This window comes from Macrobrachium rosenbergii, chromosome 7, assembly GCF_040412425.1.
Source record: "Macrobrachium rosenbergii isolate ZJJX-2024 chromosome 7, ASM4041242v1, whole genome shotgun sequence".
NCBI classification, from domain to species: Eukaryota; Metazoa; Arthropoda; class Malacostraca; order Decapoda; family Palaemonidae; genus Macrobrachium; species Macrobrachium rosenbergii.
The window spans coordinates 22,687,034-22,714,608 of NC_089747.1; the positions used below are offsets into that span (position 1 = coordinate 22,687,034).

General features: G+C 39.7%; 2 protein-coding genes across 2 annotated transcripts in view; one reads left to right on the plus strand and one right to left on the minus strand.

Annotated features, from left to right (window-relative positions):
* LOC136840228 (urocanate hydratase-like) overlaps positions 1 to 27,575 on the minus strand; it is a 66,712-nt gene that overhangs the window by 18,480 nt on the left and 20,657 nt on the right. The window contains 3 exon segments of the mRNA XM_067106814.1: positions 15,564 to 15,739; positions 18,466 to 18,515; positions 18,517 to 18,576. Of these exon segments, the coding sequence (XP_066962915.1) occupies positions 15,564 to 15,739; positions 18,466 to 18,515; positions 18,517 to 18,576 (286 nt within the window).
* Positions 5,706 to 14,632, plus strand: LOC136840226 (uncharacterized). Its single transcript, XM_067106812.1, has 2 exons — positions 5,706 to 6,414; positions 12,164 to 14,632. The coding sequence occupies exons 1-2, from the start codon at positions 6,220 to 6,222 to the stop codon at positions 12,458 to 12,460; spliced, it is 492 nt and encodes a 163-aa protein (XP_066962913.1). The 5' UTR covers positions 5,706 to 6,219; the 3' UTR covers positions 12,461 to 14,632.

Genomic DNA, 27,575 nt, shown 5'->3' on the forward strand with positions numbered 1-27,575 from the left:
AGGAAGAAAAGCAGAAGAAGCAAGTTAGGCTGACCGGCAGTTTTCGTGAGATAACTTATCACAAGGGACGCCTAAAAAGAGAAAACAATATAGATAAATAAAATACCACCAGTTATTAATATTCTTGAAATATGTTACCCTCTTTTAACACGGGGAACTTTTATCATCTGGAACGCCTTGATAAAAAAAACAGACGATTTCATTATTACACAGACAAATAGATTTCACTTACTCTAAGTACTATACATATGTATATATGCATAACAGTCATGTATACTGACACATATTGTGTTTACGTATAGGTACATATATTCATATGAATTTAAATATACTAAAATATATTTAGAATGTCTGCAAGAGGCGACAGTTGAAAGTAAATGTGAACATGAGTAAGATCAAGAAAGTATTTAGAATTCACGATAGAACAATGCGAGGTCTAGGGCAGTGGTTCCCAAACTGGGGGCCATGTAGCAGAATGCAAGGAGACATAATCTGAGAATATATATGTATAAAACCAAAGGAGTTTAGTGGGTAAGACTGCAGGCAGTCACTGTAGTCATGGGTTATGCTTGGCGGTGGGCAATGGACAAGTATTCTGTATGAAAAGTGGGTAACGACCACAAAAAGTTTAGTTCCTGAGAATGCTCCCTAGACCTTGGAGCAGTGAGTGGCGAACGAATGGAAGCGGTTGATTCTTATAAGTGAGCATAACTAAAGTGGCAGGATAAGGATAAGGATAAAAAAAGACAAGTCACAAAATCGGAGACTTGGAGCATAAAGGGAAACCCAGGAGGTAATATCTGAAGAGAATATTGAGCCAACGATCCTTTATGGAAGCAAAGCGAAGATGCTGAAGCCTTTGGGATGAACTACTGACGTAGTGTGAGGCAAAAGAAGAACTGAAAGGGTGAGGAAAGATTAGTGAAAGTGAAAGGATGGATAAGAGCGTTTTATGAAGGTTTGATTATGTGAAAGGAATAGGGGGAAGATAAATTGGTGAAAAAGCACAATTCAGAAGTGTTAGGGAGAAGGTACAGAGGAAGACCTCGGAAGCGCTGATAGATGGCGTGAAGGTGGTGAAGGAAAGGATGATAAGAGCAATAATAGTACATGTTAAGGGAGAAGGGTACACTGTGTGCAGGGAAACTGGGTGTACTGTTGACGGGCCTCCTGTGTGGTTGCAAGAAGAGGATAAATGTACTGGAAGTTTTACTGCACCGGAGGTTCATCCATGATTCAATCTGAAAGTGATGGCAACCTTTGCGCTGTTTTCAAGGGAGATCATATAAGAGAAATAATCTTATAAAATATTTCTCTGTCCATTTTCGACCGCTCTCAAAATTTTCATCGAAATCCACCCATAACTTTATGCATAACACCACTAATAGATTGAATGACTGAATACAGAATTTAGGCCAAAGGCCAATCACTGGGACCTATGAGGTCATTCACTGCTGAAATGGAGATTGACAGTAAAAGGTTTGAAAGGTGTAACAGGAGGAAATCCTCGCAGTTGCACTATGATCAACTGTTAGGAGAGGGTGGAAAGTAAGAAGGAAGAAAGAGAATATGAAAGGAGGTACAGTAAAAGAAACGAAAGGGGTTGGGGCTAGGGGCCGAAGGAACGACGCAAAAAACCTTAAGTAATGCCAACAGTGCACCGCACGAGGTGACCGACGGCAGGAACCCCCTACGGGGACTAACAGACATACAAGCAAATGGACAGAGAGACAGACAGACATACATATAAAGGCAAGACATAACCACCTTGGTGGAGGTAATTCGGAAGAGTCTTTTTAACAAAATAATAACTATTTCTTGAATAAAACACCTAAAATTAACTGAGTAATTATTTTTGTTCCAAATATAGCTACTTCGTCCCACTGTGTATTGGTCAAATGGAAATCATCTGACTACGATACGTGATACATTAAAACTTATCTCGAGGTATTGAAAAATTTGAAAATATTTCCAGTCAGTGGTTTTTGCTGGACCCGAGAAACAGAAACGGAACTTTCGTTCTTTCATCATGGTCCTATAACGAATCAAATTTCGATATGTCTTCCAAATAGTTTAGATTATTCGAGGTCAATATCATGATACGAATAGGAATAATGTGGGTAATCCCAATTCAAGTCCGTATGTAGTCTTGAGTTATGATAGTACAATTTCAAGCATTTCTCTCAGGAGCTGCGAGGCTGTGTGGCCATCCCTTTATCATTATTGCCCGTACAAGCAACGTTGCAACCCTCGTACGAAAAACAAGGGCCACAATAGCGAAACCAGCCCAGTATGAAAAAAGAAATGCAGAATTAAAGAATACTGTTTATGGAAGAAAAACATGTAAAAATGAGCCGAAGTTTTTTCTGCACGAGCAGCACAATCGAGTTTTCCGGTAGCGCGTCAGTTGCTCACCAGATGCGGTAGAATGAGGGCGAGTCGCACGCCTCCGGAAAGCGCTGCCAGACGCACGAATATGGTTAAATTTAACCTTAAATAAAATAAAAACTACTGAGGAAAGAGTTGCGATTTGGTATGTTTGATGATTGGAGGGTGGATGATCAACATACCAATTTGCAGCCCTCTATCCTCAGTAGTTTTTAAGATCTGGGGGCGGACAGAAAAAGTGCGGACTGACAGACAAAGCCGGCACAATAGTTTTCTTTTACAGAAAACTAAAAATCAGTCGATATAACATATAAAAAATGAAATGACTCATGAGAGTCTGATCGACAAAGGAGCATTTGCACCGTGCTTGAAATTTTTCGCTCCGATACAATTATCCAGCCAGGAAGACAATCATGTTTGGTAACAGCTAAGATCCGGAATAAGAGAATTAATGGAACTAAAGCTTTTATCCAAAAATTATGGATGCAAGCCAGCCACTGAAGACTTAACTGGGGAACAGTAATCGAGACATGGAATAATAAAACCCATATCATCAGAATAAACTTTCTCAGTTTAACAACTTTCTGCTTAACTGAAGGAGAAAAAGTCCAGATATGATTCTCAACCAGTGAATTCTTTGGTCAGGTGGCAATCTTCTGACTCCCGTACTTTGAAAGTTATTGCATAATTGTATTGCTTTATATAATCACTTTTAAAATCGCTTGCTTTCTTTCGCTTCATAAATCCGTAAGATTTCCCAATCCTAATATGATTATTATTATATAAGGTCTTAAGTTCATCGACTACTATTTTTTTCTTGCTCAGCACCGACTTATATTTAACCATTGTTCAACAACACATTCTAATCGTTTGCTTTATTCATATCAGCTTATAATCACAAGATATACCTATAAATAGCATATCTTGTGTTGTATGAGTGTACAATTATACCGATGTAAGTTTCCTTGACATCAAATTAATTTTAAGTTTTGTTAACTGCGCAATCTTACCAGCGAAAAGCACTTCGGTGCGCCTGATATTCGAAAAGTTTAAACTGCTCGTGATGTTCCAGTCTTGATACAATATCCAAGGATACCCATTCCCTGTGTAGAAGTTTCTGTTTTGAATTTGAGATTTTTAGTCCCGCTCACTCTGCAATTTTTCACACAATATGCTTCAGTTTTGACATTCTGAACAACGATCCTGCTTCCACAAATTCCCACAACAATAATGCTTCTCTTGACGCTGTTACTACAATAATTACGCTTTCTCAATGTTTTTCTAATAACACCGCTTCACTTACAGCTTCCTCAAAACAAAAACGCTACACTTCAGACTATTTACCAAAGAGAATCCCATCAGCTGACACTATTTTCCGAACTATACCTCTTCGCCTGCCGCTTGGCACCAATTGTCCCAACGATCATGGTCTACTACTTGACCCTACTTCCCAAAGCCGCAGCAGTGTTTCCCCTGAAATGATTTCCGACCCTGTTGTATCCCCTTGCCTAATTCCCACTCGCGTATTCCCTCAACATTCTTCTCGATTAATTCATCCCTTTTGCACAATGGCATACCCATATTTTTTTCTTCTCTTCCTTTATTACGTTCTCTTGGTAAGTACTCTTTTCCCCATCGTTCACTGACACAATACAAATATGCTTAAGGTTTGATGATTTCAAGAGGGCTTTGTACGTGTACATGTCGAATACAGGAAAACACTTTCATGAAAAATCTGTCATACAACGATATCACCGTCAGTGAAATATGCCGTTATCCTGAAACGTTAAGAAATTTCTTCATCCGTGAGATCTGAAAGCAACAAGAGCTCTATTCTTATCAGTGACTCATACGGCTTTCAAGTCTTTTTTTTATAACAACTGACTGCCAACTTGTTAACGTTCTGTATCTTGCCTCTGGCCTCCTTGCACCGGCTCTCAATCTACTTGGTATTTTGGTTTAAGATCTACCAAACACATCAGTTACCTAAACCCTTTCAAAAGACGCTAAACAATCTTTTAAATAAGCCTGACTTTTATTTATAAACTAGTTTGACGATGCGCGCTACCTACCTACCACGCCCACCCGGGGCGGACGAACAGATTTGCAGGAGGAGGGTGGAAATCTCCCCTACCTACCCCACTCCAGGGCGGACAAACAAGTTTGCAGGAGGAAGATGGATTCTCTCCTACCTACCCTACCCCCAACCGGGGCGGACAAACCACTTTGCAGGGTTGGATGGCTGTGTCATGTCTTCCCTACTGTCACCGGGGGGAGGACAAACAAGATCCACTCAGATTTTATCATTACAGATTCAAAATAAACTACTCGGATTTTGTGCTTCTTAAATTTACCTTAAATCTATTATATGGACTTAAAATTTCCATAACATGCTCTTTAACTAATTTTATAAAACAGTGTTCTGAATAGATTTTAATCTTATTCTCCTTACTCGCTTCATGGATAAGATTTAACCCTTTAGGTATACAGCCTAAATGCAGTGTATCCTGTATACAGCCTAAATGCAGTGTATCCTGTATACAGCCTAAACGCAGTGTATCCTGTATACAGCCTTAATGTAGTGCATCCTCCTGGACAGTAATGAAAGTTTTCATACGTGCAAATCTATCGTTCATATAGTTTGGAAAAAATTTCGAGATGAGGTAGTCTATATTATTAAATGATAACTTAAAAGAGTTACCGTCTTATATTGTATCTAACATCATTTATTGTATCTAATATAATTTAATAAATGATTGCTTAGAAAGTCACACGAAATTATCAGCCCTTTTTAAACTGGATTCGCAACTCGTCCGAATTTCACCCACTGGAGGGGTTGAAAGTGTCTGTCTTCAGTGAGTTTGATTTCCGAGAGTAGTTCTCGAATTTGCCTTAGTAACTTCGACATGCTTTCGCTTTCTTGCTACTTTCACACCTACGCATCTGCTTCTATAGAAGGCCAAGGGCTCGGACAAGAATGATAATGTTTTGGTGCCTCTGTTGCTGAACTGAATATAGAATTTAGGCCAAAGGCCAAGCACTGGGACCAAAGAGGTAATTCAGCGCTGAAGTAGAAATATAAAGTAAAAGTTTAAAAGGTGTATCAAGAGGAAAACCTCGCAGTTGTACTATGAATCAATTGTTCGGAGAGGGTAGAAAGTAAGATGAAAGAAAGAATATGAAAGTACGTACAGTAAAAGGAACGAAAGGGGTTGCAGCTAGGGGCCGAGGGCACGCTGCAAAGAACCTTAATTAATGCCTACAGTGCCCCGCACGAGGTGCACTAAAGGCACCATCCCCCTATGGGAGTGAGTCCGTTGTGATATGAGACAGTTCTTATTCTTTCTCTTTTTCGTTGCTGATACAAAACTTGTCCACTTATCCCAGGAGCATAATGGAGCACATAATCTCATGTTTTGCGTTTATCTTTGATGATGAACGTGGAGATAAAATTGCCACAGGGGCATGATAGTCTCCACATGTCTTTCAAACGTGACTCCCAGGGACAACTTGGAACCGAAGTCTTGTTTCCCTTCGTAAGACCTATTAGCCCCATCCGGGTTTATGAACGATAACAATCTTTTATGTACTTGTAATCAGGTAAAATGAATCACAAACTCTCCGAAAATTGTGGGAGTCGTGATAAGTATTATCCCGAGTCATTATCGGTTTTATCAGCAGCACCCATCCTAGGCAAAATTGACGCAACAAAAGGGGCGAGTGCCGACACCGCTCGCACACACATTTCGTGAACCGGGCCAACAATCAGTACCATCCGCGAGGTCTCTGGGTCACTGTTGCCTTAATTCCCTCTCACTCCGCGGGAAAGAAATGAACATCTACGCCGAACTCCTCGTTCTCTTCTCGGTCGGGATGGCGCCCACAGTCATGGCTGTGGTGTTTCTCGTTTACAAGACCAAGTTACACGAGGGATCGATCGCGTTATCGTTTCTCATCGTGACCTGTGGATGTTCCTTCTTGGCCCTGGCGATCAAATTTCGGCGAGACCGTCACGTTAGGCGAGAGGTGAGGCCAGGACACCACCATATTTTCACGGTTTGTTATTTCAGAGGTCCTGTCTATTCAATTTTTTTTTTTATTTTTTTTTTTTTATTTTTTTCTTTAAGCTTGGTATGCGTTATGCTTTGTTGCTACCTTCGACACCGGATCTGAAAGGCGGTGAAGTATTCATTCAATTTTGTTTATCCGATGCTCGATTTGTAAAATTTTCGGCTAATTGTCGGTTGGTCCACAGTATGTCCGAAACACTTTGGTGATAAGTTGACAAGTTTGAATCAGTGCTTAAGAGCAAGCGACGAGCCAAAACAGAGCTGAATACATTTTAAGATGGAATCGCACGCAGAATCAAAGCTAACAGTGATTTTCCATAAGGATTGTCTCGGCCTTCACTAATCTCAAATCTATTCGTCTAGAGAACAGACTCAATTGAGAAGATAAAAATGATATCTATCAGCGAGTCTAACAGAGGTTACACACACTCCCAACAAGTAAGGCTTCATTGGGCGGAGGTAAGCATTCTCCCGGGGATGCTGTTTCACTTGCCATGGCCAGAGTTGTGGGTGAAGACTTCTGAAAGCCAGGGCTTAACAAATTCTTTTGCTTACGGTTCGCCCTAAACTTTGGAAATCGGTGCAAACAAAACACAAGCCTTTTCGGACCTAAGCCAAGATGTTCAAATAACAGAAAAAAGTGATAGTGCGTGTCTCTCAATAATCAGAATCTAAAACTTCTCCTTATTTATCAAAAACTTTCCCTATTATTATTATTATTATTATTATTATTATTATTATTATTATTATTATTATTATTATTATTATTTTTAATATTATTATTATTTAACCCCAATGGCAATCAGCTTGACTTGCAAGATTCCGTGGATAGAACGTTATGAATAAAGCAGACAGGAAAAAAGACGAATTTAAGAGCGAAGTTGAATACGGAAAACAATCTCACTGTAGTATCGTGACATTCCCGATCACCTGAACCAACCGAGACAACTTTTAGGACCTAACAAAATCCTCTTCCTTCTACGTAACTCAGTGTTAGATTAAGTAAGCAGTTTTTTTCCCGTGCTCTTTTTCCAACACCACCCAGGAAGCGAATCTGATTCTATATTTTCATCTTTTTTTATCTATTCATCTATACCCGCCCACTCTTTGTTTGCCTTCCATGCATGACGAGAACTTAAGAAATAATTATTAAAAACAAGTAAAAATGCGCCGAAGTTTCTTCGGCGAAATCGAGTTTTCTGTACAGCGTATAATGCTGTATGAAACTCTCAGCCAAGGCCCACGAAACTTTCAGCCACGGCCTGGTAGTGGCCTGTGTTCTTAGCACCTATAGCGGTGCCAGACACACGATCATAGCTAACTTTAACCTTAAATAAAATAAAACTACTGAGACCAGAGGGCTGTAATTTGAACTGTTTGAGGATTGGAGGGTGGATGATCAACATACCAATTTGCAGCCCTCTAGCCTCAGTAGTTTCTAAGAGCTGAGGGCGGACAGAAAAAGTGCGGACGGACAGACAAATAGCCATCTCAACAGTCTTCTTTTACAGAAAACTAAAAACTGTTACCACTACCATCACATGTGAATTTCTCATTATTTCATTCACAAAAAACTGAATTATATCTCTTAACTTTCGAAGGCTTTTTTTTTTTTTTTTTTTTAAATCATACTTTTCCATTCGGCAGGAGGACCCTACGAGCTCGATTTCTTATATCTTTGAGTATGAATCGAACACTCTATAATATGATTCCTCTCTTATCTTATCGGCGCTGATTAAGGAGGTGATTGTCTACGTATATAAACAATACATCATTACGAAAATCAGATTTATAGCTTTATGAACGTTTTCTCGTTATAGATATTTATACATCCTCTATCATTCTACCCTAGGTCTTAATCGCAATTAAAACGTGATAAGTATTTATGACCTATATCATAAAATTGCGCTGAAATTAGTAGTCCCACCCGAAAGCTTTGTCAAATGGTCATTTATTTATCAATGAAATTTTCTAAAAACTTCTACATTGAAAAGCTTTGGAAAACGAAGTCGTTAACGTTTTAAACCTTCTTCGTAAACGCAATATATGTCTTTTATTTACGCGAAGAAGCCAGTGTGACGGCAACAATTACCTTTTTTCCAGTCAGGTCCTGAAAAAAAGCAAAAAAAAAAAAAAGCACAAGGAAGGTAAAAGGACAGGAATTACAACGAAGGAAGCAACAGACCTGCCCCTTGAAAGAAAACATTTGAAGGAATCAAGGAAAACATAAGTATGAAGAGATATCCATATCTTGGCAGTGGAGGGAAAGAAAAAGTCACTGAACCTTGCAATCCACTGATTACTGTACAGTAAATAAAGGAAAGTGTAGCCTAACGGGCGTTACAACACTACCCTGAGCTTATCGAAGCATTGACCAAATCAGTATATCAAGGAAATGGAGAGAGAGAGAGAGAGAGAGAGAGAGAGAGAGAGAGAGAGAGAGAGAGAGAGAGAGAGAGAGAGAGAGAGAGAAGCCACCTTAAGACAAAGAGGGATCGAGAAGCGAGAGGAATCGGGTCCCTGATAAACAAATTAGCTTTTTTTAAGTCTTCTCAAGGAAGGGGGAAATAAGATTACGTAACACAATCACAAAAGCAACGCTCTAAGAAAACGACTCCCATTTTTAGAATGAAAGAGAGCTCGGGACAAACCAGAACTCACAAAAGTTAGGTATTTAATTCGTTGTTCATTGAAAACAATCGTGAAATCACCAGGGCCAGAAGAAAGAGAAATAGGTATAAATCTCATAAGCACTGAATTTGACTGCGTTTCTGTATCCACAGTCAGATAAGATCCCAATATCAACGTTAACCCCTTAGGGGGGGGTAGGGCCGTCAGTGCACCTCGTGCGGTGCACTGTAGGCATTACTGAAGGTTCTTCGTAGCGTGCTTTCGGTCCCTAACTGCAACCCCTTTCGTTTCTTTTACTGTACTTCCTTTCATATTCTCTTTCTTCCATCTTACTTTCCACCCTCTCCTAATAACTGATTCATGGTGCAACTGCGAGCTTTTCCTCCTGTTACACCCTTCAAACTTTTTATTGTCAATTTCCGTTTCACCAGTGAATGACATCATAGGTCTAAGTCATAGGTCTCAGTGTTTGTCCTTTGGCCTAAATTCTATATTTAATTCAATATCCACGATAAGACATTTTGAGATTGAATGTGATCATCAGCAGAGGGCTGGAGGATATTGAAGACGAAATTTAGAGGTCTGATTGTTCATCAAAAGCATGAACAGAAAAAGTGGTAGATCAAAACTAAAGTTGTTGGTTTCAATCCTCCCACAGGCTGCTGCCTCTCGGGCGAACGACAGCCGGGTAACCCCAACCCCCTACCATGTTTTTCCTCATGGCAGTAGACAGCAGACAGTCTCACTATCCGCTCCCTGACGGGGAACGAACGCTGGTCCCCGAGACTATGAGGCCAACACGTTACCAACTGTACTAACCAGACGATTAGAAAAATTTATGAATAAAGAGGAGGAAAAAAGTAGTTGCGAGAACAGAAGTCAGAGTAACACTACTAGCAAGGAGAATAGGGAGCACATGTGCCGTCAACATTAACAGATCTAAAACAGTGAAAACAAGATTGGAGATAAAATTTACGCAAGTCAAAGTCTCAAGCAGGTATTTTGGCAAAAACAAAATCCTTCTGGCAGACATTATTTAATGCTTTTGAGATTTTAAAAGCCATGCAAAACGATTCTGCAGTCCCACAAAAGTGGTGCCCAGCCAGACGGGGAAAGTAGGGTGGCCAGCAGCTTTTGCTTTGGCCTAAATATCGATATCCCGATAAGATGTATCTTCCTGCTCTCAAGTTCAGAACTGATTAAAAGATAATCTGTGTTCTGCAGTGTCATATGTGATACAAAAAATAATCACACGGTGAAAATAGAGAAAAAAAATACAAGCTATATTTAATGTCATAAAAAATTATCATGAGGCCAGCATGACACAACGGAGTCTCTCACTAGCTCTAGATCATTAACCCGTACAGATAAGAAACCCTCCTTCCCCCAGCCAACACCCCCCCCCCAACACAGAATGTGGAATTCTCAGACCCATTTTATTTCTTGAATCGTTTAACGCGGTTTTATTTTTTTTAACAAGCGAGTTTGTTATCACCTGAATTTGAAGAATGGACTCTTTCTCATCAGAGTGAAGGTGCCTTTAAATTCCGACTACCTTTATGATATATAACCCTTGCTACGATAGGGATCTGAATTGTCACTTCTAATTAATGTAATCATTATGTTGTCAAGAAAGATAATGTCTTTGGATCTACTGAAGGCACCGGTTTTACTTTCTTCATCTTTGGCACTTTTCCTTGCATGAACGTTCCCTTCTGTAAATATTTTGGATGTGAATTAATGGCTCGTTCAATTCACGGAACAGATGAGAGAGATGTTAAATTTGAACGTTCTTCATACGTTAGAAAGAACCCTGACAAATCTATTCAATACTATAACCTGGCATGACAACACTGGTCAACTCGATGGTCTGTGGTCATTAACTAACCTCTCCAAAGGATGGTGAAGATTAACTGAATCATGTAAAGAAACCTTCTATCTTCAAAAAAAAAAATGAAGAAAAACGATTAAAACTTTATCATTATTCGGATTACACCTAGCAAGCCTGCTGGAAGATACTTGCTGGGCTGTGCTTTGGTGCATAAAACTTTTAACAGGTGAGCAGTCAGAAGCGCAAAACCACGTTTGAGCTGCACATTTTTAAATCAAATTGAATATAGAATTTGGGCCAAAGGCCAAGCACTGAGACCTATGAGGTCATTCACCACTGAAACTGAAATTGACAGTAAAAGGTTTGAGAGGTGTAACAGGAGGAAAACCTCGCAGTTGCACATGAATCAACTGTTTCGAGAGGGTGGAAAGTAAGATGGAAGACAGAGAATATGAAAGGAGGTAAAGGAAAATGAATGAAAAGGGGTTGCAGCTAGGGGCTGAAGGCACGCTGCAAGGAATCTTAAGTAATGCCTACAGTGCACCACACGAGGTGCACTGACGGCCCTACCCCGCTGCGGAGTGCACATTTTTGGATCTGGGCTACTTTTCAATATATTCAGAAAAATGTCGAGGTACCCCAACTGATTTCCGTAAAGTGGTGTTGCTGCATCTACAGATATCGACGACGGAAATATGAATTTTACTTTAATAATTTTAACTCCAAAAGAGGAAAACCTTGATAAGAAGTGTTTTGCTACAAAACATTCACTCAACCTATACGAGAAGGATTTTACATATATTTAAAGTCCTTCTCGTATAGATATTTCCTACTATTTTTTTTTTTACAATTTTTCAAGTCTCATAAAACGGTTAACGTCATGGTTTTGTAGTCACGTCCCCCTTTTGCATTTTAATGCTTGTTCATAATCCAGAAGCACTTTACTCTCTCAGTAAGGTTTAAGGTACCTAGAAATATAGGTTCCTCGATATTTATCTAATGAACGCTCCTGTGGGTGCAAGCAAGCATGAACGAGTTAGCGATAACATTTAGTCCCGTATCTTTATTAATGCTGAAAGTGTGAAACAGAACTACTACCTGAGACTCAATAATCAATGCCGACAGATAAAGGCAAACACTGGGCTGTGAACGATGTCTTCATTACTGACAAATCATGTAATAGTTCCAGAAACTTATATTTCGGGGATAATACTATTTAACAGTTTAATTTGTTCTCTTTCAGGACCCAGAGGAGCAGGAAGACGTCCACTCGCCGTATGAGATTATCTCCCCCGGGGGGGAGCCTCCCAAATACGAGCAGCTGTACCCTTGCAAGAGTGCCTTATCGCCTTCTGGTTCCCTCCAGACATCGTCACCTCAGGTCGAACCGACGCTGTATGTCAACCCATGCAGCGAGTTCGCCTTCAGTCCGTCCTCCTCCTGCCCCAGGCAAAATAGCGCTGAACAAAATGAGGAGGATGGCCTGCCATCCTATTCAGAGGCCATTGCCACCATGCAGTTGAAGCAGAGTGAGCCCTGAAAGCGGCACACTGAACCATGATGAAATTCAACATCGAACAAAAATCAAGCAAAAAAAGTATGAAAAAAATGTATGATTTCTTTTTCTGGCGAACACTCTCAACAATGAAGGTTGAACGGAGTGTTCCCGCATATAACGTCAATGCAATGAGCTATTGATAGAGCACTGGGCAGGGAAGATCATTCGCTTGACCGCGCTTCTTCCCAGAATACGTTTGGTTTCTTAGCTTGACGAGGCTTAATTATACAGGGCCGGTTCTTGCTCTGAACCTCTCTCCTTTCAGCGAAGGAAGGAGCTGCTTCCAATGACATTCCGAGCCACGCATGTAGCCTTGTGTTTGTAAGGTTGTGAACCATCATCCTACGGAAATATTTATTCATCTGGATAAAAGATTTAAACTGTTTTGCTTTAAAAAATCTACGGATGCTTAATATTCGTGACCAGGCAACGGAGACTTTTATCGGAATTAGACGGCATTCGTGAAATACTGTACACTCTTTCGACAAAGCGACACGGAATACAAATCATTTATGATATATTCTAGCCGTCTAGGACAACAGACTACGTTTCAAGCAAAGGGAGAACTTAGCTCAACAGAACCTTTTCGAATTTAGCCGCAAATTTAGAAAACCTGGTTTAATACGTTCTTCTAAATATAACATGAATCTTCTTTCTAATATATATCGGTTACGTTTGCTCAAAAACAATTATATTTAGCAATTTTAATGACGGTTGTGTGTATATCAACTCAACTCTCTCTCTCTCTCTCTCTCTCTCTCTCTCTCTCTCTCTCTCGCCTAACTATCCATTCAAAAATAAGTTCATGCGCAAAACTGACACACTGCATATCAAGCCTTACTTCATCACTCAATAGAGGTATTATCTAAATATAACAACCATTCGACGATTCATCAAAAATCAGCTACTACATGATCTCTAATCAAACTGATTATAAACACAGACTGGCCAAAAAAAAAATATATAAATAAATAAAATGCGGAACGCGATATCGTAAATAAAAATTCGGAACAATGAGCAGCAGTATGTGTGTGCATTAAAAAACATTTGTAAAAGCCAACAAGAACATGTAATTAATTCTACTCATACATGTACAGTAACTGGTGTTTCCAAATCCTATATGCATTATATATATATATATATATATGCTTATAATCACTCTTACACGTGCTTTCTTTTATATCAAACACCACAAGGAAGAAATGAGATGCAGTTGATAATCCTGACAGATGTCGGTTTTATTACTAACTAAGCCATATTCAGATGGCTTAGTTAGCAATAAAGCCGGCACCGGTGTCAGGACCTACAAACGTGTTTGATATATATATATATATATATATATATATATATATATATATATATATATATATATATATATATATATATATATATATATATATATGTATGTATATGTACACATGCTGCAAGACGTCAATATCCACAACGGCTAATCTGGGAAGCCGTACGAAAACAGTCACCCTCGGTTTTGTATACTTTCACTGACTCGGAAAGGAGAGGCTGCTCTTCCCTAATGCTTCCACGAAAGGCGAAGGAACATTACATAAAGGGGTTTCTCAAGCAAGCAGGCAACAGCAGTGCGGCAGAGATCGACATGCGGATGCCTTCAAAAGAGTGATACGCGTCTTCTGTGAATTCGTGATGCAACTGTGATTATACCAACACAAACACGCATGTCGTCTTTTCCCTTTTGTGCTACAATTTCCAGAAGGAAAAACTTTTGTCATTTTGAATATTTGCCCCAGATTTTTCCCTTCTCATCATATAACAAATAAATGGGATCTTTCTTAGATATTGACACCCAGCAAAGTATTCTTTCTTAGATATTGACACCCAGCAAAGTTCGGGGGTCGTTATCTTGGACTAATATTTCTTGGGGGGTCATTATCTTGATGATATTTACAGTCTTTTGTTTATGCTGTTACGGTCATCCCCAACGGGCTTGTACTAAACACGCAGCAAAGGTTATATCACCTGGGGGTCACTATCTAGGAAAGATCCAATAAATGTTTTTGTAACCGAAATTTCATAAAACATGATGTCCCATAAAAAATATTATGTTATATGGTTGATAGAAAAATATATTCTATTTTTATACAGTTGATCATTGTTATTATAATAAACCATCTAGTATGATATTTTGTTGTGTGTTTTAATGATTGTAATCATAAAACTATGTCATTTATAATAAGGTGATTACATACGTTCAGTGAGTTATTTTTTCATTTCGATTTTTTTGCCAAAGTATTATTTATTTTTTTGTAATTATAAGCTATATTTTGGTGTCTTCAAAAATAAACGTAACTGTGCATCCTTGTTCTTTCCTTAGTCAGAATATATATATATATATATATATATATATATATATATATATATATATATATATATATATATATATATATATATATATGCAGTATATAAATATATATATATATATATATATATATATATATATATATATATATATATATATATATATATATATATATATATGCAGTATATATATATATATATATATATATATATATATGCAGTATATATATATATATATATATATATATATATATATATGAATGTATGTATGTATGTATGTGTGTGTTTATGTGTGTCTGCAGAGACAGACAAACACTTAAATACACGTATATGTATATAAGCATGTATATATTACATACACATGCACTCATGGCATAAAACTTAAGAATAAATCAATTAATAAATACATTCACCTCAGTCACCGGTTGGAGGTAACTCTAAAGCCAACCAAATTAAAGTATACAAATACCCAAATATTGAAATGCTTTATGGTCATGGGGCTAGCATCCTCATCCCCAAACTAACGTAATTATCGGAAAAATGTCAGAAATAAAAGTAGCCATATGGAGACGAGAGCAGAGTTTTACTCAACTAAATCTTTTATAAACAAAAAAAAATCTGGTGTCATCGCTTTGCAAAATATCGTAACCGTTTCGGTTTACATTAAACTTGTGAAGTAAATAGGCAAATTATGATACTACCATAATTACAGACGAGCCCAGAACCAAGCTCTAACAGCGATGACGTCACTGACCTTGATCTTCCCTGCGCGAATGGCGTCATTGAAGGCCTGGGCGATCTTCACTCGGCCGACCTGATCCGAGTACAGAATCCTGGCCTGGCTTCCTACCACCATCTGGTGGCGACCCGCTTCTCTGATCCACTTCATATTATCGGCATACTGCTGGCGAATCCTCTCCGATATTCCACCTGGGGTGTACAGATAAAACTACACGATTTGCATATGCTCTCTGTATTCTGAAAAGGGGTTTATTGGCAACAAAAGCAACAAAGAATGAAAAGGGAGTTGGGAAGACCCTCAAGCACTTCCAGCGCTGGGGGAGTCTCGTCGCTTCGTTGACAACAGCACTGTTCCATTTCCTTTGTTGCTATTTCCTTACTCTTGTTTTTAAATATTTCTTCTCAGTTGAAAGGAAAGTCTTGCTTACCTAACAAAATGCACATTTGACACGTCTCAGATAAAATGGGCTTGATTTTTCCGTCCCAAAAACTTTTGTTTATTTACACAGTGCACTAATTTAGAAATGGCAGAAAGCAAGAACAGTTAAAAGAAATGTGTGCAAATCATTCCTTGAAAACACTGAATTGTCACGGAGAAGTTAATAGCAACAATTCACTATGAGAAAATACTTTTATTTTGAAAAAAAAAAAACTGGTAAAGCATGGACAACAATAACTTAGCAGCGTTTAATTATACCAATACTTTGAACAGCCGAATAATGGAGGAAACACCAGAATTTGTTTTTCTGAACTGGTGACTTTCTCAGAGTTGTATGACTGAAATAGCCTTATTACCAATAACATGCTGTATATGACTTCAGTGTGTGGACTGAATTGAATTGAATTGAATACAGAATTTCGGCCAAAGGCCAAGCACTGGGACCTATGAGGCCATTCCGCAATGAAATGAAAATTGACATTAAAGGTTTGAAAGGTGTAACAGGAGGAAAACCTCGCAGCTGCGCTATGAATCAATTGTTAGGAGAGGGTGGAAAGTAAGATGGAAGAAAGAGAATGTGAAAGGAGGTACAGTAAAAGGAACGAAAGGGGTTGCAGCTAGGAGGCGAAGGCACGCTGCAAAGAACCTTAAGTAATGCCTACAGTGTACCACATGAGGTGCACTGACAGCACTAACCCCCTATGGGGATTCATTGTGGATATCAAAACCTGAGTTAGCCGATTAGTTTTTTGCTGACACACACACATATATATACACATATATACAAATATTTATACATATACATACATTTTATAATATATGTGTATATATTTACATATACAATCAGAAAGCTACAAACGTCCTTTAATATCCAATTCACTCTACCTCGGAAGTAATATATTTTCATATATGTTACCGAAGGGGAATTTTCTAGTTGATAATAAGTCCACCGTCCCGTGGGTCGAACCAGCGACGGACGAGGAATCAGGACTACAGTGACACACTAACCAGTCGGCCACAAAAGAGGTATAAGTGAATACCATCTCCCATCAACCCACCCGTCGAACTCAGGTGTTTTTGCGTTTTGGAGACGATATCCACCCACCTCTGCCATGTTGACCGTGTATCGTTTGTCGACGTAACCATATTATGACTATTTATCACATCACCGTGATTCATATACAATCAGAAAGCTACAAACGTCCTTTAATATCCACCCACTCTTACTCCAGAAGTAATATATTTTCATATATGTTATCAAGGGGAATTTTCTAGTTGATAATAAGTCCACCGTCCCGTGGGTCGAACCAGCGACGGACGAGGAATCAGGACTACAGTGACACACTAACCAGTCGGCCACAAGAGGAGGTATAAGTGAATACCATCTCCCATCAACCCACCCGTCGAACTCAGGTGTTTTGCGTTTTGAGACGACGATATCCACCCACCCTCTGCCATGGGAGATGGTATTCACTTATACCTCTCTGTGGCCGACTGGTTAGTGTCACTGTAGTCCTGATTCCTCGTCCGTCGCTGGTTTGACCCCACGGGACGGTGGACTTATTATCAACTAGAAATTCCCTTCGCAACATATATGAAAAATATATTACTTGAGGTAGAGTGAATTGATATTAAAGGACGTTTGTAGCTTTCGATTGTATATGAATCACGGTGATGTGATAAATAGTCATAATATGGCTACGTGCGACAAACGCACTACACGGTCAACATTGCAGAGGTGGGTGGATATCGCCTCCAAAACGCAAAACACCTGAGTTCGACGGGTGGGTTGATGGGAGATGGTATTCACTTATACCTCTTTTGTGGCCGACTGGTTAGTGTGTCACTGTAGTCCTGATTCCCTCGTCCGTCGCTGGTTCGACCTCACGGACGGTGGACTTATTATCAACTAGAAAATTCCTCTTCAAACATATATGAAAAAATATATTACTTCCGAGGTAGAGTGAATTGGATATTAAAGGACGTTTGCAGCTTTCTGATTGTATATAAATCACGGTGATGTGATAAATAGTCATATTTACATATATATATATGTGTGCATATATAAATATATACATATTATATATATATATATATATATATATATATATATATATATAATATATATATATATATATATATATATATATATATATATATATATATGAATGTCTTTTACTGTAATCCGACAGTATAAAATGAAGATAAAAGGCCCATAAAAACATTATATGTCTGCAACGTATAAATAGTGTTTTATGGGCCTTTTATCTTCACATTAATATATATATATATATATATATATATATATATATATATATATATATATATATATATATATATATATATGCACACCACATTATTTTTTTATCACTTCCTTCTTCCTCCTCCCTCATATACAAATTCCGTTTGATCCTTAGTTCCTCTACCTTGGCCTAACTATTACAAGCTCTATGACAAAGAGGCCAGTGGCATTTACCTTTACAGATTTCCTGCAGGACTTAAGCTATTTGGTCTGTCTTCTGAGATCTTCGGGGTCGCCGAAGTGCAGACCCAGCGGAAGGGGGCCAAATCCGAGGAGAAGATGTCGCTGAAAGGAAGAAAAGATGATTTTAAAAACATTACGTCACCAGAAGGAAGTAATAAATGTCACCAGGAGAAAGAGAAAACGGTGTCAACGTAACAGAAAGATGTCGTTAAATGAGAAAGAAACGAGTATAAAACGCGCCTAAGTTTCTTCTGAGCAATCGAGTTTTCTGTACAGCGTATAATGCTGTATGAAACTTTCAGCCGCGGCCCATGAAACTCAGCCATGGTCCGGTGGTGGCCTCACCACGGCCCATGAAAGTCTTAGCCTCATCCCATGAAACTCAGCCAGGGTCCGGTGGTGGCCTGTGTTGTTGGCACCTATAGCGGTGCCAGAAGTAAGGCCATGGCTAACTTTAACCTTAAATAAAATAAAAACTACCGAGGCTACAGGGCTGCAATTTGGTATGTTTGATGATTGGAGGGTGGATGATCAACATACCAATTTTCAGCCCTCTAGCCTCATTACTTTATAAATCACCTGAGGGCGGACAGAAAAAGTGCGGACGGACAGACTGGTTGCCACAACAGTTTTCTTTTACAGAAAACTAAAAAATTACAAAAGATAATGGTGAATTTCGGATAGAGGGATCAAATGTCCTTGAGAGAGAAAGATACTGCCAAGAGATACAGGCAGATGTCAAGGAAGGAGAAACAGAAAACAATGATCAAAAAAAGATGAAAATGTCTCCAGAAGAGGGAGAGAAAGATGGTGCTGAAAGCGAGAAGAATGATGTAATGTAAGAATATTCGGAATTTTTGCGAACTGACTGACATATGCATATACATATACGAATACATATAGAATATGTATGTACATATACATATATACCTGTATATGTGTATATGTGTACATGAATAAATATATATATACTACATATATATATATATATATATATATATATATATATATATATATATATATATATATATATATGTATATATGTGTGAATATATATATCATACACAGTACACACACACACACACACACACACACATATATATATATATATATATATATATATATATATATATATATATATATATATATATATATCAAGATCAACACAGGAGAAAATATTACCTTATCTTACTCGGTTTATAAGTTTTGGAATCTGTAATCAATCCCCAATGAAGTTTTACATTCCTGCTATCATTAATTGATCACTCTCTATTTCGGACCATTTTACTCCTAATAGTGATGAAACACACAACTAAGAGTACATCACATGACATTTTCAAGATTAAAATCAATAATTCTAAATCAAACGTAGAAAGACAGTAGAAGAAGAACATATTTCAAAGGCACATGTTGAGCGTTGGAATCAGACACACATGTATGAATTGATGGGCTACAGTCAGTCTTATATATATATATTTTGTTTTTTATACTATTCTCTCTATTTAGTTTTATTTACATTCGCACACGAGGATAGGTGAATATAATCAATAGAACTAAAATAAATAGTTCGTTACTTCTTCGACAACAAAAATGGTTCACAGTAAGGGTTATGATTTGTTCAATTGATCAGTGATACTTTACACATTTTTTATGGACGTGTTGGAATATACATACGCATGCTGAAAGAACACACTGATGTATATGTTACTCATGGCTTTCGCATTAATAAATCCCGTTCCAATAAGATGCTAAAACACAAAAGATCAGCCACCTCAATAACACTAAAATTCATTAAAAACAATGACACAGAAACAGCTGAAAGAAAACAGACCAGTCAATATACATTGAGATTTCGGTTTAATGAGTTTTATTATTCTGTAAAAGAAAACTATTGGGATGGCTTTTTGTCTGTCCGTCAGCACATTTTCTATCCGCTCTCAGATTTTAAAAACTACTGAGGCTAGAGGGCTGCAAATTGGTATGTTGATCATCCACCCTCCAATCACCGAACATACCGAATTGCAGCCCTCTAGCCCCGTAGTTTTTATTTAATTTATGCTTAAAGTTAGCCATGATCGTGCGTTTGGCACGTCTATAGGTGCTAACAACAAAGGCCACCACCGGGCTGTGGCTGAGAGTTTCATACAGCATTATACGCTGTACAGAAAACTCGACTGCGCCGAAGAAACCTCGGCGCATTTTTAACTTGTATCATATTTCCTTTAGAAATCCTCTTGTTGCCCCAAGAGATTAGATCTCGTTATCATCTACTTTTAATAGCATATATCACACTCGGACAGACTTCAGACGTAAAAACAATCAGCGCGCAAGGATCAACAACGTGTGGATTATAATTTCTCAAGATTTATTCCTGTAACAGATCATCTCACATCATCTCACTATCTGCGCCCTGGGGATCTCTGACTTGTCTGTTGTGATAAACGCATACAAAATCTTATGTATTTATCAAGCATTACATACAACAGTATATGACAGCACCGGAAACCTGGTAATCTATTTATCTACGAAGCGAGGTAACACGAGACACAAAACTTCACTCATTTCGAACACACCCCGGTTACACAGAGCACATGACATCACAACAGGATATGTGTTAAAAACATCATAAGCTCATGATAATATGCAACTCGACGTTTGTGCACAAATTCGGCTGATAACGATGTCTCAGTCATCCCTAATCCGAACAGCTTGGGAGAGATGTATACCATTTTCAAACAATGATGCTCATGCCGATACAAGCGCCTACGCATGCATACACACACATATAATATATATACAGTATTATATATATATAATAGATGTGTGTGTATGTATGTATGTATGTATGTATGTATGTATGTATGTATGTATGTATGTATGTATGTATGCATGTATATATATATATATATATATATATATATATATATATATATATATTTTGGAGAGAGAGAGAGAGAGAGAGAGAGAGAGAGAGAGAGATTGAAACTGCATATTATGAAAGTAAGATTATACATTAAGTCTACCACTAACTGTGCTGCATTATATACTTGAATCATGGTATGACAGTGAAACTGCATCTAAATAATTTTGTCAATTTAAGAATACAGCTTTAAGAAGTATACTAAGAGTTAGGTGACAGAAGAGTCAGAAATGATATCACAAAAGAAATCTTGCTTGTTACAAAATATATGAAACCATGAAAGGAATATGGAAAAGGTTTGGACAACCTTCTAAAGTTAAGTATACCTTAGTTTTACAGACCACTGAGCTGATTAACAGCTCTCCTAGGGCTGGCCCGAACCTGGGAGCAGCAGATAATTGCATATTTCATAAGAATCGTTCAGATAGTGAAACAAGCATGAAATTTTGCACAAGTGCTCTTTAAAGTTCCCTCTATCAGAAAAGGGCGCTGGCCACGCAAAAATTTAATATGGCGGCCAAATTCCAAGATGGCGGCCAGTATCGACAGATTTTGGCTAATTTTTCACTAGAATGGCATGTATTTGCTTCTAGCAATATGGTAAAGCTCTTCCATACTATTTCTTGTGAATATTATGGTTCTGTAGCTTCCCAGTACAGTTTACCTTTAAATATGGGGGCTATATGGCTGCCAAGAAAAGGTAGAAACAATAATTATAATGAGAAATAATGCCCGTTCAACAATTATCGTTTTAAGCATGGATCTTGGTTTCTGTGGTTTTAGATCCTAATGAGGCCATCTCTTTCGAATAACTCATCAATTTTGAAGGAAAATTAATAAATGTAAAAGAGTGTATGTCTGCACACAACCAGGGCACACTGGTGACATCACTGCTGTGTAACTCAGCATGGGGTTCAGTGCCAGCTAATCCAGCTTTACTAATCCTGTAGTCTTAGACTAGTAGTTGTAGTATAGTTTAGTTTAGTGTCCCAAATGCTTTCTAACAGCCCCAGACCAGCTTATAGTTAGATAGCCGCACCTGAATAGACAGGATGTGCCAGCGGAGAGCCGAGCCAAGGGTATGGGGGCTGTACATGATGGTTCATGTACTTACCCGGATGGTGTACAGATCACACGGGACTTAAATGGCACTGGATGAATGATCGGGCTAGGTGTAGGAGACCAAACCTAGTTGAATCCCATACAGGAATGTGTGCTTTGTTTAAGGTGGTAAAAGGATAACCCCTCGGCCTTAATCAAAAGTGAAATCATGGCAGAATGTGATGCCAATCAATATTGAGCAGTAGAAAAACAAACTGGAGTTTGTGTTGTCTTTGTCAGAAGGACAAAAGAGGTGAGCACTTGACATCACCTTCAAGTCATCATGTCCTAGACCATGATGGGTACACAATGCTGGCAAGGAACATTCCCATGTTCAGTGAAATTAATGAAATGCCACTGATAATGGATCCAGCAAGGCTGGATGAAGGTGATGGCATAGAGGCCACTCTCAGGAAAAATGCAGCAAAATACCATGTGAACTGTCGCTGTTGTTTAACAACACTAAACTGGACCGTGCAAGAAAGCGACAATCCAATGACCAGACCAGCAACACTGAGACTAGTCGTGCAAAACTGTGCCGAACCAGTCATGACAATGAAGTTTGCATTTTCTGTGAGAAAGTGGCACCTGCATCTGATCTCAGACAGGCTAGTACTAAGGGCCTTGACTTGAAATTGCGTGAATGTGCAGAGATACTTAGTGATGGCAAGCTCCTTGCTAAGTTGACTGGTGGGGATGTCATTGCACAGGAGTTTAAGTATCACCATGCCTGTCTTTGTGCCCTCTACAACAGAAAAAGGTCCTACCTGAGGAGCCTTGAGAAAGACCAAGGTAGCACTGAGTCAGAATCAGATGTGTATCCACTAGTTCTGTCAGAACTGATGACATACATTGTTGAAAACAACCTTTGTTCAGATGATCCAGTCACATTTCGGCTGGCAGATATTTGCCACCTCTACCAACAACGTCTGGAACAATTAGGTGTAGAGTCACCAAGTGTAAATTCCACGAGACTCAAAGACAAACTTCTGGCAGAAATTCCAGAACTTGAGGCTCATAAATCTGGCAGAGATGTATTACTTGCATTTCAAAAGGATGTGGGAAAAGCACTTGCTCAATCATCTGATCTTTCAGAGGCAGTTATCATTGCTAAAGCAGCAAATATTCTCAGAAAGTCTATACTTGATCATCAGTCACGGTTTGATGGCACATTTTCTGAGGCTTGTGTACAGAAATTCTGTGCCTCCTCTCCTGCTCCAGTTTGTAGGGATGGTTGAGCATGGGGCTGACATCAAGTCACAGTTACGATTTGGAGCATCAAAGTCAGACCAGGCCATTGCACAGCTCATGCAGTTCAACTGCTACTCCCGATACAAAGAGGGAGCAACAACTCATAGACACTCCAAAGACAGAGAAACACCATTCCCAGTCTACATGGGACTCTCAGTCTATGCCAAAACCAGGAAGAGAAACCTGGTTGAAATGCTACATCAGTATGGCCTCAGTATCTCTTATGACAGAGTACTGGAGGTCTCTGCACAGTTAGAGATGCCACAGTTAGCAAATATGTGGAGGAGGGTGGTCTGTCCCCAGTACTGCGAAAAGGGTTGTTCACCACTGCAGTGATGGACAACATCGACCACAACCCATCTGCAACTACTGCCACTACCTCCTTCCATGGAACTAGCATCTCCATATTTCAGCACCCCACCAAGGAGAACACTGGACAGGAAAGACGGCAACTAAAGTTTGCACCTGAGAAAGTGAGGTCGGTGCCTGAATTGCCGGACACATTCACAAACATCTCACCAGCTTCCTTTCAAACAAAGAACCCTGTGCCACCAAACACTGCAATACCAAAGCCACCCACAGATATCTTGGGGCCACAGCTTGCACTGGAGTATCAGTGGCTAGACAAGGTCATAGTCACCCAGGAAATAGATGATGCAGTGAATCTGACGTGGTCAGCTCATCACGCTTCAATGAAGAGAAGCCCAGAATTTGAAGTAACCATAACTTCATTGCTTCCTCTCCTGCGTGATCAGGCTCATTCTGTTGCTACGATCAAACACGTGATGCAGAAAGTGCAGGATGTCACTGATTTTCTGAACCCTGGCCAGATACCCATAATCACAGCTGATCAGCCAATTTATGCCGTAGCAAAGCAGGTGCAGTGGCAGTGGCCTGATCAGTATGGCGAAGACAAGTATCTGGTAATGTTTGGTGGTCTGCACATTGAGATGGCAGCAATGACATCTCTTGGTACTCTTCTTCATGGCAGTGGTTGGACAGGAGCTCTGGTGGAGGCAGGAGTTGCTTCATCTGGAACTGCAGAATCCTTCCTGTCAGCTGCAAGTGTAACCAGGACACGGCAGATGCACCAGGTTACAGCCTCTAGTTTGTACAAACTCCTGAGGACAGCATACACTGACTACTGTGCTGAGAAAGCAAACAACAATGAGCAGGCATTAGAGTTTGAGGAGTGGTGTGACCTTCGAAGACAGCAGAGTCCACAGTTCCACTTCTGGCACATGGTGTTGTCTATGGAACTTGTGATATTCCTACTGATCAGGTCCTTCCATGAGGCCAATTTTGTCCTCTACTGCCAGGCATTGCATGAGCTGATACCCTACTTCTTTTCCAACAATAATACAAACTATGCTCGTTGGCTGCCTATTCACCTCAGGGACATGCTTACCTAGAGAGTTCACACCCAGAGTTGCACAAGGAGTTCAAGGCTGGCAACTTTGTTGTGCACAAGACCAGTCGCCAGTTCTCAGCAATGGCTCTTGACCAAGCTCATGAGCAGACCAATGCCTTTATAAAGGCTGATGGCGGAGCCATTGGGCTGACTGAAGATCCGTCAGCACTCAGAAGATGGATGGTGGCTGGCCCAGAGATCATCCGCTTGGTGTCTGCATACGAAACAGAGGTTCAAAGTAAGGAGTCTAATGAGCAGACAACACACCATGAACAAACACCTCATGCGCAGAAGACATTCTTGGAGAGAGTCAGCAAGCTGTCATTGGCTTTGCAACACTTGGGAAGTCCTTTTCAGGAAGAGAGCCAGGATCTGTATTCCATTGACAACAAAGACATTGCCCACCCCAGCTCAGCAGAACTTCTACAGACACACCTTGACAGAGGCCGCACTAAATTTCAGAAGTTTTCAGACTCTTTGGCAAACAATGCAGTCTCCTTCTATGAGCCGATAAAGAAGAACAGAACTGACTTCTTCAGGCAAGAAGCGCTCCTGTAGAACAGTCAAAGCAGAAACTTCTGAAGGAGGATTGCCAGCTTTTCTCAAAGCTATTTATATCCTGTCAGAGCCGTGAATGTGATCTGCAGGAATTCTTCCAGCACGAGAATCAAACATTCCCAGCTTCCCTTAGTGAGGGTGGTAGGCTGTACACATGTCAGAAGTCTCAGCTGACCTCGGTCCTGGAGAGTCATGTTACACTAGAAGACAAAGAACCAAAGACTGATGTCCTCATTGTAGATGGATCAGCTTTGGTCCATGCCTTGCCACCAAAGAAAGGAAAGACCTTTGAGGGCTATGCACTTTTGCGACTTCTTGCCTGTGATACAATCCTATAGCAGCAAGTACACATCATCACATCTTGTATTTGATGTATACAATACATCCAGCCTCAAAGCTGAGACCAGGCTCCAACGTGGTCAAGGAGGAAGGCGCAAGGTGACAGACAAGAACACAATTCCATCCAACTGGCGCAATTTCCTAAGACACGATGCCAACAAGACAGAGTTGTTCCAGTTCCTGGCAGACAAAGTTGCCCAGATGTCTGCCACAAATGTTGTCATTGCCACGAAAGGGTCTGCTGTCCTCAGCACTCATGAGGCTAGTCTTCAGGGACTGGAAAAGTGCTCTCATGAGGAAGCTGACACCCGCATCTTTCTCCATGCCAAATATGCCACAGAACATGGAGCCAAGACCATCACGGTTAAAGCAAATGACACAGATGTTCTTGTCGTTGCAGTCAGTGCTTTCTCCACTCTCCACAATCTAGGGCTAGAGAAGCTATGGGTGGCATTTGGCCAAGGCCAGAGCCTGCGCTGGATTGCTGTGCATGACCTGTGCAACTCTCTGGGCCAGGAGAAGGTGAATGGCATGCTCTTCTTCCCATGCGTTCACAGGCTGTGATACAGTGTCAGCCTTCCGGGAGCAAGGGCAAGAAGACCGCCTGGCAGACATGGAACATCTTTCCAGAGGCCTCCACTGTGTTCTCCAAACTGAGTCACTACCCTCTCAGAGTGGAAGAGAGTGACCTGAAGGTCCTGGAGAGGTTTGTCATACTTATGTATGAAAGATCCAGCACTGCTGGCACTGTGGATGAGGCTAGACTTGATATGTTTGCCAGAAAACAAAGGGCATATGGAGGCCATTCCACCAACCAGGGGAGCTCTCCTCCAACACACCAAGCGTGCTGCGTACCAGGCTGGTTGTGTGTGGGGCAGGCCACCCAGTGTCAGCCACAGCCAGAGAACCCTGCTGAGTGGGGATGGCAAAAGTCTGGTGAAGCATGGCAAGTCCTCTGGACAACCAACTCGCCCTTAGCCAAGAGTTGCCAACAGCTTACCAAATGTGGATGCAAAGCAGGCTGTCGGGAAAGGTGCAAGTGCTACAAGCTGGGTCTTCCCTGCACAGCTCTGTGCACTTGCAAATGTGAAGTCTAGATAAATATTGCCCTCTCTTCAGTAGATAATCTAGCTTGAGCATCCAACGTGTCATGCTATGCCTACCTTCTTATCCTCGAATTTTTCAAAGGTGTAGGTTGAGAGACCTATACATAGATTGGTTGCGTTTAGTCCATTATTTCTCTTCTTTTCTTTTTATGGTTACAGTCTTAGACACAATGTTGTATGTGACCATACCATTACTATTTCAGTTGAAAATAGCATATTAGTTAAACTGTCTGATCACATGAATATACCATTAAATAAAAACAGTTGGTCTCTATGTCTGCTAGCGCTGTGGATAGGAAAAAATACTTTTATGGCAACCATTTTGTACGCCATCTTGGTTACAATTCATTTAGTAAGGGTTTTCAATAAAATGTGTGGTATGGAACATTTTTATAACCTAAAAGTCGAGGTTTAA

Coding starts and splice junctions, on each gene's coding strand:
- LOC136840226 (XM_067106812.1), top strand. CDS start 6,220: ATGAACATCTACGCCGAACTCCTCGTTCTCTTCTCGGTCGGGATGGCG. Junction 6,415..12,163: donor ACCGTCACGTTAGGCGAGAG/GTGAGGCCAGGA, acceptor GTTCTCTTTCAG/GACCCAGAGGAGCAGGAAGA.